Here is a 16,496-nt window from a genome sequence, read left to right as displayed (position 1 = left end):
TGCCAACAAGATTCTTGTCAGAGTCTTAATAAACTGGCAGTTCACCTAAAAATGGTCATTTATCTGAAAGTCAATGTGGGTTCAAAAAGGATTAGGGAATGTTCAATATGATACTTTCTACCAGACAACTCTAGGAGAAATGCCAGGAATAAAACAGAGGTCTATACACAGTGTTCACTGATTTGACACTCTCTGTCATGAGGGCTTGCAAAAGATCATGGCAAATTTTGATTGACCACAGAAGTCCATCAGTATTACGACACTTTTATGACAGCATATTTCCACGGGTTCTGAATAATGGGCTACATTCTCTCACTTTTCCAGTCATCCCTGAAGTAAAGCAAGGTTTTGTCCTTGCTCCCATGTTTTTTAGCATAATGTTTCCAGGAGTATTGCTAAATGCAAAATGATGAAAACAGCATCAAAATCAACTACTGCACTAACAGTCGGTTATATAAATTGAAAAGTCTACAAGCCAAGACTAAAATGGAGGAAAAGTTGGTGCATAACTTTTTGTTCACCGATGATTGTGTACTCAATGAAGTCTCTGAGTTCAGATGTGACAGAGTATAGATTAATTCTCTACCACTTGTGCCCATTTTGGCTTGAGAATTTAACATGAAAAAAATGGAGGTTCTTCACCTGTCAGCACTACACCATCCATACATGGAATCATTGGTTATAGCAAAGGGAGAAATTTTGAATGCCATGGATAAGTTCACTTACCTTGATAATAAACTTTTCATGGATGCATGCAAAATGATGAGGTTCATGTATGTATTACCATAGATAGCTAAATATTTGTGAAATTATGAGAGAACAAAGGTACCAGGCTGCCCACCAAAATAAAAGTCTAAATTTTATGTTGACCTCACTGTTGTGTATGCCTATGAAATCTGGACAATCTACCAATGCCATGTCAGAAAACTGAATCACTTCCATTTGAATCGTCTTGGGAAGATTCTGAAAATTATTTGGTAAGAAAAACTGCTGGACACTAAGGCCCTTTTTGAGCTAAACTGCCAACTATTCAGACTCTATTGCAGAGAGTTCAGTGCCAATGGACTGGCCACATTGTTTGAATGCCAAATATACATTTACCTAAAAGATTATTTTTCAGAAAACTCATGCAAAATGAGGGCTCTCATAGAGGTCTGAAAAGATAATACAAGGACATTCTCAAGATCTCTCTGAGGAACTTCAGGATTTACTGTGAGACATGGAAGGCAATGGCACAGGTCTACCCAATTTAGCAGGCCCCCATCAAAGAAGGCACTATACTCAATGAGCAAGGCAGAATTGCAGTAATTTAAAAGAAATGTGAGATGTACAAATTTAGATCCATTTATACTCCAAAAATACTATGGTTCATATAACTATTTGTGTCCAATCTGTGTTAGACTTCTGAGCTTATGTTGTTCCAGTCAGGCACAGTCAGACTCACTGTATCTTGATCTCAATATAGTGATGACATTTTGGTCCTCTGAGCACAAAACCTTTAAGTAGAAAGAACTTTATTCAACACAAATGTTATGCAATTATAATGATCAATCATATCCCCAGTGAAGACAACATTACTTCCTTCCTTTTTAAGATTTGGAGAACAATGGTGTAGAAAAACTAGAACAAATTTTGAGATGTTTTGAGATTTGTTGTATATGGTGAGACATAATTTTACTATATATGTTATGGAAATTGGTTAATCTGAAAACAAAAGATTAATTAATACAAGTTTGAAAAGAAATTATTGTAGTACTTATAAATTCAGAAGCATAGTCGAAACAGAATACAAATTGAAAGGGCATTGAGGAGAATGTAAAGTATAGAAATCATATGAAGACTTATTTTAAAAAAATAAATTTAGCAAAGTAAAGATTAGCTTAAATGCTGCTATTGAATATTGAGCTGAATCTAGATTCTTATATTCAAAGACTTCCCATAATGCTGCCCTGCCCTACCTATATGCCTTATTTTTTACTAATCCCTAATGTTGTTCTAAGGAGCTAAGCTCCTTCACCATTCTTAAATTTACTATGTTCATTCTCACCTTTTCTGGTGTTTTCTCTTGGCTTAACATGCCCTATTTTGCCCATTTATTCAGTTCCTACATATTTTTCAAAAACATCCAAAATTCTATCTATATCATTTTCCCTAATTTCTAACAATGTCATTTTGTCCTATCTCATAGCTGCATGGTATAGTCTTGTCGTGTCAGCAGCACTTGAATTATCCTTATTGTTTCTTATGTTTTATTTTTCAAACTAGATTTTAAGTCCCTTGACTATATCATTTGCATGTCACTCTTCTCCCACAAACCTACTAGTCTTAATTAAGGAAATATGATGCACATATTAAGCACATGATATGTCTATTGAATTGAACAATTAATAAATAGTCTTCCTTTTACAATATTAGTTTTAGGATGCTATAGACATTCATTTAATAACAATGCTAAGGAAAACAAAAGAAGTTAGAATTAAGATATGGGGGAACATTCTTTTGTTTTTTCTCTGTTCAGAGGCTATCAAAACAGTCTATTTCCTTCCTTTTTAAGAATTTTTTTTAGAAAAAAATATTTCTTTTCAGAGAATGTAGGCATCATTCTTTTTTTTTTTAATATGACAAAGTAAATGAGGGAAATTAATTCTCTTCTTGTGGCATGGTGGGAAACATAATCCCAACTGAGAAAATTAAAAATTCTTAATAGTAAAAAATGGTAAAAATTTGCTTTTAATTACACAATTTTCAAGACATAAATTATAAAATTAAAGGAGATTATTTGAAACAGATAATTCACAAGCTGTCTACTTTTATTTAGTGGAAGTGATCTGGTTATGAAGGTGGATGCCCTTCTCTCCTCTATGCCTAAAAGTGAATTGCGGCACGATGTCACGTTTCCTAAAGAACAACACAGGTAAGACTGTAACTCCCTTCTCTCCCTCTCTCCTTCCCTTCTTCTTAGTCATTGCCAGCAAGATTCTTGTCAGAGTCTTAATAGACTGACTGTTCATCTGAAAAATGGTCATTTACCTGAAAGCCAATGTGGGTTCAAAAAGGATTGGGAAATGTTTAATAGGATACTTGCTACCAGACAACTCTAGGAGAAATGTCAGGAATAGAATCTGGGTTTTTTAATTAAGATTTAGAGCTGGAAGGGAGCTTACAGCTCATCTAGTCCAAACTTCTCATTTTACAGGTAGAGGGAGGTTAGGTAATTTGCTCAAGTTGATAGTTATTAAGTGGGAGAGTCAGGATTTGAACCTTGTCCTCTAAATCCAGCATTCTTTCCATTGCTCCATGATGTCCTTTGAAGGCTATATTTAACAAAATGAAAGCTATGGAATTTTCTAACCAAGTTAAAAAGGTATTAACAAGCCTGTTGCCATTTGAAAATCAGACCAGATGATTTTAGAGAGGCCCATTGGTAGAAAGTTGGCTTTTATGTGATAGTTTTGGCCATAAAAAGTTATACATAGAGTGGGGTTGTAATTTTGTTGGTGGAAGAAGGAGTGCTCATACTAAGGAAAACTCAGACTCTTTGAAATGTTATCTATGGTAATTTACATGGTACCATACTAAAAAGTTCATCTTTAGGAAAATACTGCATACTATTATTTTATATCATTGGCATAAACTTTCAATTAGTCAGATACCCTGGTAAATTGACTGTGTGTATATATATACACGTATACACACCTATGTATGTTTATGTATACACATATATGCTGTACATATGTGTATGCTTACATAATATCACATGTATTTAAAAAATGCCATGTATAAATAAGCACATTGTATATAAATTATGAGTAAGACAATTCAGAAAGCCCTTCTAGATCTTACAGTGATTCAGTTATTATTTTACTATAGAAAATACATTTCATAAAGAGTTTTGATTACCAATGCTTGAAAATAGTATTTATAATGTTTGTATCATAAAATATCTGATAATATTTATCATAATTTAATCTATAACACTATATAATATAATCTTACTAATATCATAAATTATATTTTTTACTCTGCTCTGCCTGGATTTATCTGTATCAAGACCAAAATTCTATAAGAAAAATAAATCAGGTACCCTATAAGAAAAAAGGAACATTTTAGCATTTAGTTTCTATCTTTTGTGAACTTGAGCCACAGTACCTTGAGTGTAATAGTTTCTTCAAAAATATTTTTGAATTTAATTGAATTAAAAAGATTTAATCTCACTTAATTAATTCACTGACACTATTTTAAACTAACATAACTTCATCACTGACACTATTTTAAACTAACATAACTTCATCCTTACTGTTCTGGGGAAATATGCAACGAAGTTAAGTCTAATAAATATGGTGCCTCATGCAGAGAGTGTAAGGTGCTATTAATTTTCTGTCAAAGAATAGCTCCTCTTTTGACTAGAGCCATTCATAAGTGAAATTATTCTTGACCTAATACTTACTTAACCTTTGAAGACTGAAAAAAGTATGATATATGAATTTACTTATTTTTAACTTTATTTTTAGCTGAGAGCCAATCTGAATTGTCCCCCATTCCATTACTTATTATTCTATGAATGTGAATATCACTTAACTTTTACTGCTTCGATCTCCTTCTCTCTCTTCTTGTTTATTTTTTCTAATATGTCTTATATGATATCTTATCTATTTTAAAATAGGGCACTGGACTAGATAATGGGTTAAGGATCCTTCTTCTATGGCATGATATATAGATTGTAATAATATGCTGATGAAATTGTTAAAAAACAATAACAACAACAACAAACATATTGGAATTTATGTGTGTAAATGAATATTGAAAGCAGTGGGACTTTAGAGAGCAACATACTTATTCCAGTTATGCTGCCATTGCCCAAAATATTAAAAAAATTTATTATTGCAATTTTCTTCAGAGATTGGCATATTATTTCAAATAGCTTAAATTGTTGAAAATCTTGCTCCTTTAATAAAATCCCTGATACCTTGGAATTGTCTTTGGTTTCTCTCTTTCCTTCACACCTAATAAACTGTTAAATCACATCAATTCTACCCCCAAAATAACTCTCAGCATCTATCCTCTCTTTTTCATTCCCATTACTAATATCTTAGTTCAGGCACTCATTGTTTTTCATCTGGATTGTTGCAGGAGCCCCTTAACATGGCTTCCAGAGTCTAGGTTCTCTCTCTTTCAAACCATAATGACTAGTTAGGCTTCCTAAAATTTAGCTACAATAACAGCTCCCTGTTAAAAAAAATTTAATAGCTCCCTGTTACCTTCTGAATAAAATACACATTGTTCAAAGTTCTTTACACTAGGCCTAGTTTCTTTCCCAGATACATGAATATGAATCTTCATATATTCTATGATAGCAGAAAACTATTACTAAATATTACTGAATACAGTTTTACCTTCTTATCTTAGTACCTTTCCTAACATTGTTCCATCTACTTTAGTTTCACTTTTCTCTGCATCTCTACTTGTCAAATTCTTACTCATTCCAAAGGCTACCTCCTCCATTAAGTACATTTCACTTTCAGATGTGATCTTTTCCTCTGAACTTCCACTCCATCTTGTACTATTCTATGACAAATAGTTTTTTCTTGCATTGTGATTTTCTAAGTGCTTGCCTTGATTTTCCTATTAGATTGTAAGATCCTTGATAGCAAGAATTGTGTCTTACTCATTTGTTTATACCTGCATTTCCTTACACTTAGTTTAAGTTCAAACAATATTAGTTGAATTGGAAATTGCAGATTGTTAAGATCAAGTCTGGTAAAGAAGGCTGGCAAATAGAATGGAAAAAAATGAAGCATAATTATAATAATGTTGCTGATTTTCTAAGAGGGTAAACTGACTCTAAAGGCAGCTATAATAGAGGAGTTAAAGTTATGGTGGTTAACATTTGCCTTAATTCACTTTTTTCTTTTTTATCTTATTTATTCTTTAATATTTTTTCTAGTGTTATAAACATAAATCCTCAAGAAAGTGATATATTCTATGATGTCATCGCTATTGTTGATCCATTAACAAGAGAAGCACAGAAGATGGCTCAATTATTGGTTGTAAGATATCACAAAATTTTTAATTATATAATCCTCTTTAAATTTGTAATTAGCTTATTCAAATTTATGTTTTACTTTGTTCTGGTATCAACTATATATTGACTTGTAAATGTGTGTGTGTATAATATATCTATCTTATATATAAAACATAAACATGAAATATATAACTTAGTATTTTATTGGGCAATTCAAAATTTTTAGCTCAGAAGAGATTACACACACAAACAAGGCAGCTTTATTACTGCTGTATAAAATTTAGTGCATTTTTTTTTGAAAACTGTCCATAACAGATGTTTATAGTTTTACATACAATCTTTTCTCATTCTTCATAAATTGAAATATTCATATTTATTGACATTAAGATCATAACAAAAAAAGAAAATTTAAGGACAATTAAAATCACTTTTAAAACTTTGAAGACATTTGAATATCTATCTTAAAGAAGAATAATGCAATAGAAAGAACAATAGATTTTAAGTCCAGATCTTCTATTCATTGGATATAGAACTTCAGCAATTCACTTAATTTCTTAGAAACTCAGTTTCCTAATAAATTAAAATGGGAGAAATAATCACAGATTTATTGTAAGAAAAATACTTTGCAGGTTAAAATATCATATGAAGGAAAATTGTTATTACTATTTATAATGTATATATTTTAACAATCTGATTTACACTACTGCATAATATAAAGAGATAAAATAATTGGTATCTATTTTTATTAATTAAATAAGTTTGGAAGGAAGGAGTTGGAAGTCCTCATTCAAATTCTTTATTAAATAAGCAAAATAAACTTAACAGTTGATTTTTTTTAAATTACGTATTCTTTTAAGATTTATCAGTTCAGTTCTGGATTCTATATGTAATTATAAAACTATTCAGACTAAAGATAGGAAACAACAGCTAGACAGTCTAAAAACCAGAATAAGTGTAATGCTTTTGTGTGAGCCTTATTTTTAAGTAATAAAAAGCCTTTTATTTTTCAAAAGTAGTTTTCAACATTCATCTTGCAAAACCTTGTGTTCCAAAATTTTCTCCCACACTCCCTACTGTCACCCTCCTCTAGACAGCAAGTAATCCAGTATAGATTAAACATATACAATTCTTCTAAACATATTTCCACATTTATCATTCTGCACAAGAAAAAAATTAGATTAAAAGGGAAAAAATGAGAAAGAATAAACAAGTCAGCAAGTAAATGACAATTTCTATGTTGTCATCTACATTTAGTCCCCATAGTCCTCTTTCTGGATACAGATGGTTCTCTCCATCACAAGTCTATGGTAATTGGCCTGAATCATCTCATTGTTAAAAAGAGCCAACTTCATGAACACAGATGATCAACATATAGTCTTCTTGTTGCCATGTACAATGATCTCCTGGTTCTGCACATTTCACTTAGCATCTGTTCATGTAAGTTTCTCCAGCCTCTCTGAAATCATACTATTGATCATTTCTTATACAATAATATAATAATTATATAATAATATAACAATAATATTTCATTACATTCATTCATATACCATAACTTATTTAGCTACTCCACAGCTAATGAACATTCAATCAGTTTCTAGTTCCTTGCCACTACAAAAAAAGACTTCTACAAATATTTTTTGCACAGGTGGGTTTTTTTCCCCTTTTTTATGATCTCTTTGTGATACTGATCCTGATGGATCAAAGATTATTCTGTTTTCAAACCTTTTTTGGCATAGTTCTAAATTGGTAAGTCCTGTTTTCAATATTAAATATGCACATTTTTTTCCTTTAAAATAACATATCATCCAGAGACATTAGGGTTCAACATGTTCTTTTATATTAAGGTGATGTATCCTTTTTTATTAGGGTAGTGTTTAGGTCTGAGAAACTCACATTTAGGCAAAGACCATAAAATGTAAAGCTTATTTATACTAAGTATTATGTTAATATAACATCTTTCTCTGAAAAGTGACTTATTGTAAGGAACAGGAAACATAATTATGGAGAAATTAAGAGTTAAGTGTCACCAGGATCATGGAAATTATGAGTGATAAAATTATATACACACACACATACATATACATATACATATATATATATATATATATATATATATATATATATATATATAAAATGCAAAAAAGTATTTACTGCATCCATTTCAATCAAGTCTTTTGTTGCAAAACTTTTCTGTCCTTTCATTGCCCTCATAACTGTTTCAATCCTTGTCTAACAATTCTGGTAAATTGTTTGATGTATTAATATTCCATGGAACTGAAATTGCCAGAGTAATTACTCTTAAAATTTTTGAAAAAGGGAGAAAATTGATAGTCCATAATTTCTTTGCCATGAACTATATTGATTATCAGTCTGTTTCATATTTTATATCTCAAACAATTGTTTTATCTCATTGTTTCACACTAAGGAAATGTGGCCACAATCAAACCATAGTTTTAGTTATGTAATATTTTTAATAGGTTCTTGGCCAAGTTGTCAACATGAAGCTGAAATTGTTTTTGAACTGTAAGCCAAAACTTTCAGAGATGCCATTGAAGAGGTGAGTACTTAACATACTGCCTGAATTTAGCAAAAACTCATAAAATATGTGTTTTGACTTTATCCTATCTTAGCTCTGATTTTATCCTATCTTAGCTCTGATTTTATCCTATTTTTAATAAATTATAGGCAGTGATTTTTCATAAATTTATATTAGGTATTATAAAACAGCAACTGCCTGTTATCCAATTTTAAAAAAAAAATAGGTATTAAGCACTTTATGTGTGTACAAAGCACAATGCTATACCTTAGAGATACAAAAATAAGTCAATCCTGCTATCTAGGAATTTATACTGTATATAATCATTGTCTTTTTTGTAACTATTTCTTTTTTTAAAATTTTTATTTGTTTTTAATTTGTGGAATAAAACAAGCATTTCTTCAACTCTTATTTTTTCACATAAAAAAAGACTATTGCACATGAAACTGCAAATTTGTTTTGTAAAACTTGCTATTCCTTTTACATATATAATGAAATTACCATATGTATTTTTTCTTTTCCTTTTTTTCTTCCCTCCCCCTATCTTTGCCTTGAAGATGGTTACAAGTGTGTGTATATGTGTATGTATCTATGTAAAATTATTCTATTCATTCTTTTTTATCAGCTCTTTTCATCGTGCAGATAACATTTTTCATACTTAATTTGGATATTTGTAATCAAAATAACTTATTCTTTAAAAGTTGTTCTTAAAACAATATTGCTGTTTTTGTATAAAATGTTCTCTTGGTTCTGCTCATTTCTCTTCATTATTTCATGCAAGTCTATCTATGTTTTACTGTTTTTAAAGCATTTAAGATAAGGTGCTGCTAAATCTCCTTCCTTTATATTTTTTTATTAGTTTCTTCTATATTCTTGACTTTTTTTTAAATGAATTTTGATGTGATTTTTTTATAATTCCCTGAAATAAATCTTTTATTTTGTTAATTTGTGTTTATTAATTGTATATTAGTTTTTATTTATTAGTTATTAATTTAACTGGGATGATATTGAATATATAAATAGTTTAGGTGAAGTTATGACTTCTATCATATATGTCTAGCCATGAACAATTAACATTTCTCTGTTCAAATCTTATTTGTAAGAGGGTTTTTAAAAATAATTTTGTTAATATGGTTCCTGGATTTGTTTTGACAGATGCACTTCTGGATATCTTGTACTGTCTGGAATTATTTTAATGGGGTATTTTTAAACTATTTTTTCTTGCAGGGTTTTGTTTGTGAGATACAGGAATAGTGATAATTTATATGGATTTACTTAATATCCTACTATTTTGTTAAAATTAGTAATTGTTTCAACTAATTTTGTAGTTTAGTTTTGAGATTTTCTAATTATATCAAGATATTGTCTGCAAAGAGTTAGTTTTGTCACCTCATTCCCTATTCTGATTACTTCTGTTTTTTTTCTTCTGTTATTGCTAGGATTTTCAATACAATACTGAATAATATTGGTGATAGTGGACATCCCTGTTTCACACCTAATCTTATTGGAAAGGTTTCTAGTTTATCCCCATTACAAATAAAAATGCATGTTGAATGCGTGAAAAGCATTAGATAATTTATATCAGTTTAAGGGAAAAGCCATGAATACTTATACTTTCCAGTATTTTTAATAGAAATAAGTATTGTAATTCATCAAAACCTTTTTCTACAACCATTGATATAATCATATGATTTTTAAAAAATTATTATTTACATAACCAATTATGTTAACAGTTTTCCTTATGTAAACTCTTCCTGCTTTCTTGCCATAAGTCCTACGTGGTCTTAATAGTTCTTACTAGTTTTGCTACTTACAGGTAAAACAAGAATAAGACTTCTAAAAGCAATTTGTCTATCTTTTTACCAGGATTTTTCAACTTGATATTCATTTTTATTACACTTTTGTAATAAGTGCTTTTTCATAAAAATAAAAACATATGAAATATACCTTTTCCCCATTTTTCTTTTTTCTGCTAGTGCTGTCAAGATTAGGTAAATGACCCCAAAGCAGCTAGCAGGAGGAACTTATAAGTAACAAGTATTTAGTAAGAAGAATTTATTCATTTACTACATTATCAGAGCCTAACTTAATTCAATATGAATTAATGAATCCCAAGTGATTGGGATTATTCTCATCAATAAATAATCAATTATACTTGATAATACTCAGCACTATTATGGTATGCTTTATATATTATGCTTTTCTTTCCAATAATAGATATTACTTCTGTATAGGATTTTTTTAAGCAAGTAATTTCTGATATGGCAGTCAAACTTTTTATTTAAAAGGTTTCAATTGAAAGTTATAAGGGTTTGGGGATATAATGCTTATCTTTATATTTTTATCAACAGTTTTTACCGGTTTGTTTTGGAACCAGAACTTACTCCAGGGCCAAATAACATTCTTTCTTTGGGGCCTATGGCAAAGTTCGAAGAAATGCCTGAATCACCTCTTCTGACTCTCAATATGATTACTCCTGAAGGCTGGTTGGTTGAAGCAGTACACAGTTCCTGTGACCTTGATAATATTTACTTAAAGGATGTAAGTTGTAATTTCCAGTTATTTACAAGAGAGCAGACAAAACTAGCTTCCCATTTTAAATTTGGTGTGAATTTTTATGCCCATAGAGTTGGATGGGGCAAGATGGAATATCTCAAAGAGTATTAGTGAAATATCTTCTATCTCATTCTTCAATTTAAACTTCCATCTCCAAAGTTATCAGTGATCTCTTACTTGCCAAAGTTGATGTTTTCATTTCTCATTCTTTGCTATATTTGACTGTGTTGACCACCCTCCCTCCTGGGTGGTTTCTCTTAAGTTTTTGTGACACTGTTCTTTCCTCGTTTGCTTCCTACCTATATGATGACTCCATTCCATCTCCTTTACTGTCTCATTACCCATAGTATGACTTCTAACCATCAGTGTTCCTTAAGATTCTTCTCTATATATAGTCACATTCTTGGTAAAGCTGTTAAGTCCTATAGGTTTAACCGTCATCTCTTTTCACATTTACATGCCTATTTCTCCCCCAATTAGTTCTAGTTCACAAGTTGCCTATTGAATGTTTTGAATTGGACATCTCAGAGACATCTTAAACTCAGTATATCAGTTTAAAATTATACTATGTATAAACCTCCTTCAAAGCTAGCTCTGTTCTAGATTTCCAGGGCTCATCCTCCAAAAAGCTCTTCTTTTTCAGTTGTTTCCCAGTGCCGATAGACCTGTTTCTAAAGGTCCCCAGAAACATGGATGATCTCCAGTCAGCTAAAGGCAAGATGTTTCTATTAATTCCATGAAAGAAAAGTTTACATTGGGTAAAGCTTTATTTAAAATAAACACCATCTTTCCCCTTTTGCCTGCCCCTTCTATAATGTAATAAAGTGGGCAAGAGGGGAGGAAGGAAACCAGTTGATCATAGGTAGTCTGACAAATTCAAATTGACACCATATTCAAAATAAATGCAAGATAAATTTTTGTAGGAGAGAACAATAACAGTTGGAGGGATCAAGTAAGGTTTGAGTAGAATTCAAAGATTTGGGAGCTATCATATTATTTACATAATTCTACTATTACAGCAATTACCTATTAAAAAGCCTTTTCATGATAAGTTGCTTAACATTCCCCCTTACAAGCTAAGCTGCTATTACTATTAAAACTACTATGCATTTGTAAAAGAAGGAAAATGACCACTGTCTTCATCTTCTGCACAAATATCATAAGGCCAAAAGTCCAGGCCAATAACCCTAGTAGGATCATCTACAATCTTTGGTTATAATAGTGAAGGGACTTTGAAGTCATTTAGTCCAGATTCATCTTTTTACAAATGAAGAATCTTAGGCACATAGAGGTTAAATGGCCTGCCCATTATGGCCCACCTGGCCATAAAGGTAACATGTGTCAGAGATAGATTATGAACTCAGTTTATCTGACTCTAAATCTAGTTCTTTCCCACTGTATCACAAAAAGATCAAAAGAAAAGTAAAAAGAAAAAACATAACTTATCCCGTAGCATAATAATTAGATTTACACACACATACACTACATATCCATAGTTAGGGATTTTTATCTTAGCTATAATTGTGTGAAAAAGAACATGGTCAATGCCCATCATTCAATCATTTATCCAGTGATAATCCTCTGAATTAACATAATATTACTATAATAATATATCATTATTATAATTATACTATATTTATAATGATCATATTAATATATTTAATATAATATATGTTTAATATATAATATATTAATAATAATAATATAATAAAAATAATAATTCTCTTTAAGAGAAAATGGAAAGCGATGGATTACCCTCTTTTCAACCTGATTGAAAACATAGCTAGTACTCTCCAAGACATAATTGATTTGAATAGTTAAAAATAAGTTGAATTTGTGTAACTTCATAACTAAGGGAATGTTGGTAATAAAAAATGCCAGTGGCATTCCAAATACATAAGTGTGGAAGCAATTTTACTTTTAATTTTTAATTATTGCTAAACTTGGTCCACAGCATATAGTCAAACATTTCAATGATTCTAACTCTACAAAGAGAATGTAGTTAACCTCAGTGAAAAAGTAACGTTGGAAATGTCATTTATCTCTAACCTTCTAAAATACCTTCTTGTTTAGATTCTTGCCTTAAGAGATATTTTCTTTTGTATTCTGACACTATCATGCCACTAGCTCATTGGAGATGTGAGATCATGCCAGGAGAGAAGTTGAAGCTGGAAAAGTAGATCTCAGAATCATCTGCATATAGATGATAATTGAATCTGTGACTAATGAACTATAAGGAAAAGAAAGCAGGACCCAGGACAGAGCCATGGGGATACAGATGATTGGCTCACATAACCTGATCATCCCTTTTTTGAGCTTGAATGAAAATGTGCTATTAGATAAGTATAGAGAGAACCAGGAGAGAATAGTCCTCAAAAACTAAAGAAAAGAGAATATCAAAGGAAAGAAAATGATCAACCAGTGATAGAATCTTCTATTTCATTAGTCACAGATTCAATTCTGTGACTAAAAGATGATGATGAGAATGCTGTGAGATTTGAAATCATTAGAAAAGAGAAGTCATTAGAAAATCTGGATCAGAATGAATTCCTTTATTGCTCAATAGCATTCCTAGCCCAAATCTTCTTATTCAGTTTGCCCCATGAATACTACTTATACAGGAATAGAAAGATTCCATAGTTTTATTGCCTTACCATTTGGTGCAGAAGCCAAGATAGTTATGAACCCTGAAAGGGAATACTGTAAGGTTGTTATCATGGAATGGAAAAGTGATGTTTGTTTTTTAAGACTATTCTAGAAATTTATATAGTCCCATAGTCTATCAAAATATTTCAAAATGATTATAAAGATTGTAAATTCTCTTTCTTTTTATTATGTTAAGATAAAACTATTTCTAGCCTATGGGAATTCATGTTATGAAAAATGAAAATGCCTCACTTAGATTGTGAATATTATCTTCCTAGATTGAGGGAACTGTCAGAGCAGAATATGAACTGGAATATTTACTGCTTGAAGGACAGTGCTTTGATGAAACTACTAGACAACCTCCTCGGGGACTGCAGTTTACCCTAGGCATGAAAAAGAATCCTGTTATGGTTGATACCATTGTGATGGCCAACCTTGTGAGTATTGTCTCGAGTAATTATTTTTCCATATCAACTAATTCAACATTTATTAGGCACTTCCTGTGTATATAATAGATAGGTAATATGGTGCAATCGGGGATCTACAATTAAACTTTTCTTGCATGAATTAGCTGTGTGAACTTGAACAAGCCATTTAATTTCATGCACCAGGCGATTAGTTGCCTATTTGAATAAGTGAAAAGAACTTCTACAACTAAAACTACCCAAGCAGATGAAATAGCCACTTTTTAACCAAAAAATATAAAATAAAATAAACAGAACAATTTGATATATCCTAAGAGAGATACAAACACAATTAATATACAGCTGTTAATATTTATTGAGTTCCTAGACTAGCAGGGAGAATGTAACATATTTGGAATGACAAATAACTCTAAAGGACTCATGAGTTTTTCTGTGGCTGCTTCCTTCCCAAGTCCTGATCTCAGCCCATTCTTTCACCTTCATGTGTTCAAAGAAATCATTACTAGAAACTAAACAATTGCATGGCACTCTGGGACTTCAAATTTTTGAGGTTGGTACATATGATCTGCTCACATTTGTACATCATTTTAGTGATGCTCAAGAATTCTGGATCATGTTTGGGCTACAATGATACAATGCTTAAGGAGTACCATACCTTTATACACTAATGCCATAGGAGAGCTAAAAGAGGTTATTTAATGTGTAAGAAAAAAGAAAAATTAATTTTAATGGGGGAAATTAGAAGTTATGTGACCACTGAAATGGGCCATGAGGAGATGGGTAAGATTTGAGAGAGCAAAGATAGAGGGATGGACATTCTTCATTAATTAGATCAACAGTCTTATAATAATGTCTTAGAACTATAACATAATACAGTGGAATATTGAGATACTAAGATAAAAAATATAAGAATGCCTATATTTTATATTCCATAAAAGAATAATTGAGAAACTTAATTAAAAGCATAAGTAATGACTGACTCAATCTTATTAGAGTTTATTTTAATATGATTAAACCTTTTATTTTATCACTGCAAATCAATTTTCAAGGAAAACTGAATTAGAGTCTCTTAGAATTTTTTAAACATACCTTTAGTTTTGGATAATTCTAGTGCAATCATGTTTAGAAGTAGAAATATATAAACTAGACTAGATTAAAAGACCCTTCCAATAATTTTTTTAAGTCTCTTTATTAAGTCCCTACAGTAGGGACTTTTATCTCTACTTAATATCTATCTTTTTAAACGTTTAAGTCTAGTCATAGTACTCTGAATCAGCAATCCTCTTTTCTTCTTTTAAGGGATATTTTCAGTTAAAAGCAAACCCTGGTGCTTGGATTCTGAGATTACGCCAAGGAAAATCTGAAGATATTTACCAGATAAGCAGGTAAGTGATTATATTTTAGAATAATGTGATCTATCTTATTTACTACCTTTTACAAAAAAAGATGTTAAAATTATATAATAACATATAGGAAAATGGTCCTTAGCTTTAATGGATTTAACAAAACTATTCTTCTCCCCCAGACCCACCTCATTTTTCTAATCTTATCCTAATTTGAAACCTAGAAATCAAATTTGATTTTATTCTTTCTCCTTCTTTTCTCTCTCTCTTTCCCTCTCCCTCTCCCTTCCCCTTTCCCTCCCTTCCCTCCTTCCCTCCCTAGCCCCAGTTAAATAACTGTTATTCAATCATTTGCCAAGATTTTTCCACACCATGTCACACAACCATCCGCACTCAATTCTCTAAACTTCTATCTTTATCTAGGTCCTTCTCACCTCCCACCCGGAGTTATACCATAATCTCTTAAATGATATTCCAAACTCCTCCCCAGAGCGGCCAAAGCGATTTCCCCAAAGACTGATCTTGTCATTCCCCTCATCAAGAAGCTCCAGTAGCACCCAATAAGTTCAGATCTATGGATAATGGGAGAGTTTGTGATGAAACAAGAAATAGAGAAGATCATGGGAAGTAAAATGCATAATTTTGATTACATAAATATATTTTCCACAAAAAAATGTAGTCAAAATTAAGAGAAAAATTAGGAAATGAGGGAAATCTTTATAGCAAGTTTCTCTAATGAAGACCTCATTTCTCAAATATACAGGGAACTGAGCCAAATTTTAAAAATATGAGCTAATCATTGGAATTTGAAATTGAGTGGATGTCAGCTAGATAATGGTTGAGTAAGTTAATAAAGTATGAATGTAATAAATTATTCTATAAGAATGATGAGCAGGTTGATTTCAGAAAAGCCTGCAAAGGTATACATGAACTGATGCTGAATGAAGTGAGTAGAACCAGGAGAACAG

The 16,496-nt window shown here is 31.1% G+C and overlaps 1 protein-coding gene across 4 annotated transcripts in view; it reads left to right on the top strand.

Annotated features, from left to right (window-relative positions):
• The window catches only part of UGGT2 (UDP-glucose glycoprotein glucosyltransferase 2), a 197,451-nt gene that overhangs the window by 121,735 nt on the left and 59,220 nt on the right, over nt 1–16,496 (top strand). For all 4 annotated transcript variants that reach the window (XM_074299372.1, XM_074299374.1, XM_074299375.1 and 1 more), the window contains 6 exons: nt 2,819–2,914; nt 5,945–6,047; nt 8,500–8,579; nt 10,910–11,099; nt 14,039–14,197; nt 15,485–15,570. In XM_074299372.1, coding sequence (XP_074155473.1) covers nt 2,819–2,914; nt 5,945–6,047; nt 8,500–8,579; nt 10,910–11,099; nt 14,039–14,197; nt 15,485–15,570 — 714 coding nt within the window. The remainder of the gene's footprint in view (nt 1–2,818; nt 2,915–5,944; nt 6,048–8,499; nt 8,580–10,909; nt 11,100–14,038; nt 14,198–15,484; nt 15,571–16,496) is intronic.

Source organism: Sminthopsis crassicaudata, chromosome 3, assembly GCF_048593235.1.
Source record: "Sminthopsis crassicaudata isolate SCR6 chromosome 3, ASM4859323v1, whole genome shotgun sequence".
NCBI classification, from domain to species: Eukaryota; Metazoa; Chordata; class Mammalia; order Dasyuromorphia; family Dasyuridae; genus Sminthopsis; species Sminthopsis crassicaudata.
Note: the sequence above shows the minus strand (reverse complement) of the source record. Positions and strands in the feature narration are given on the sequence as shown.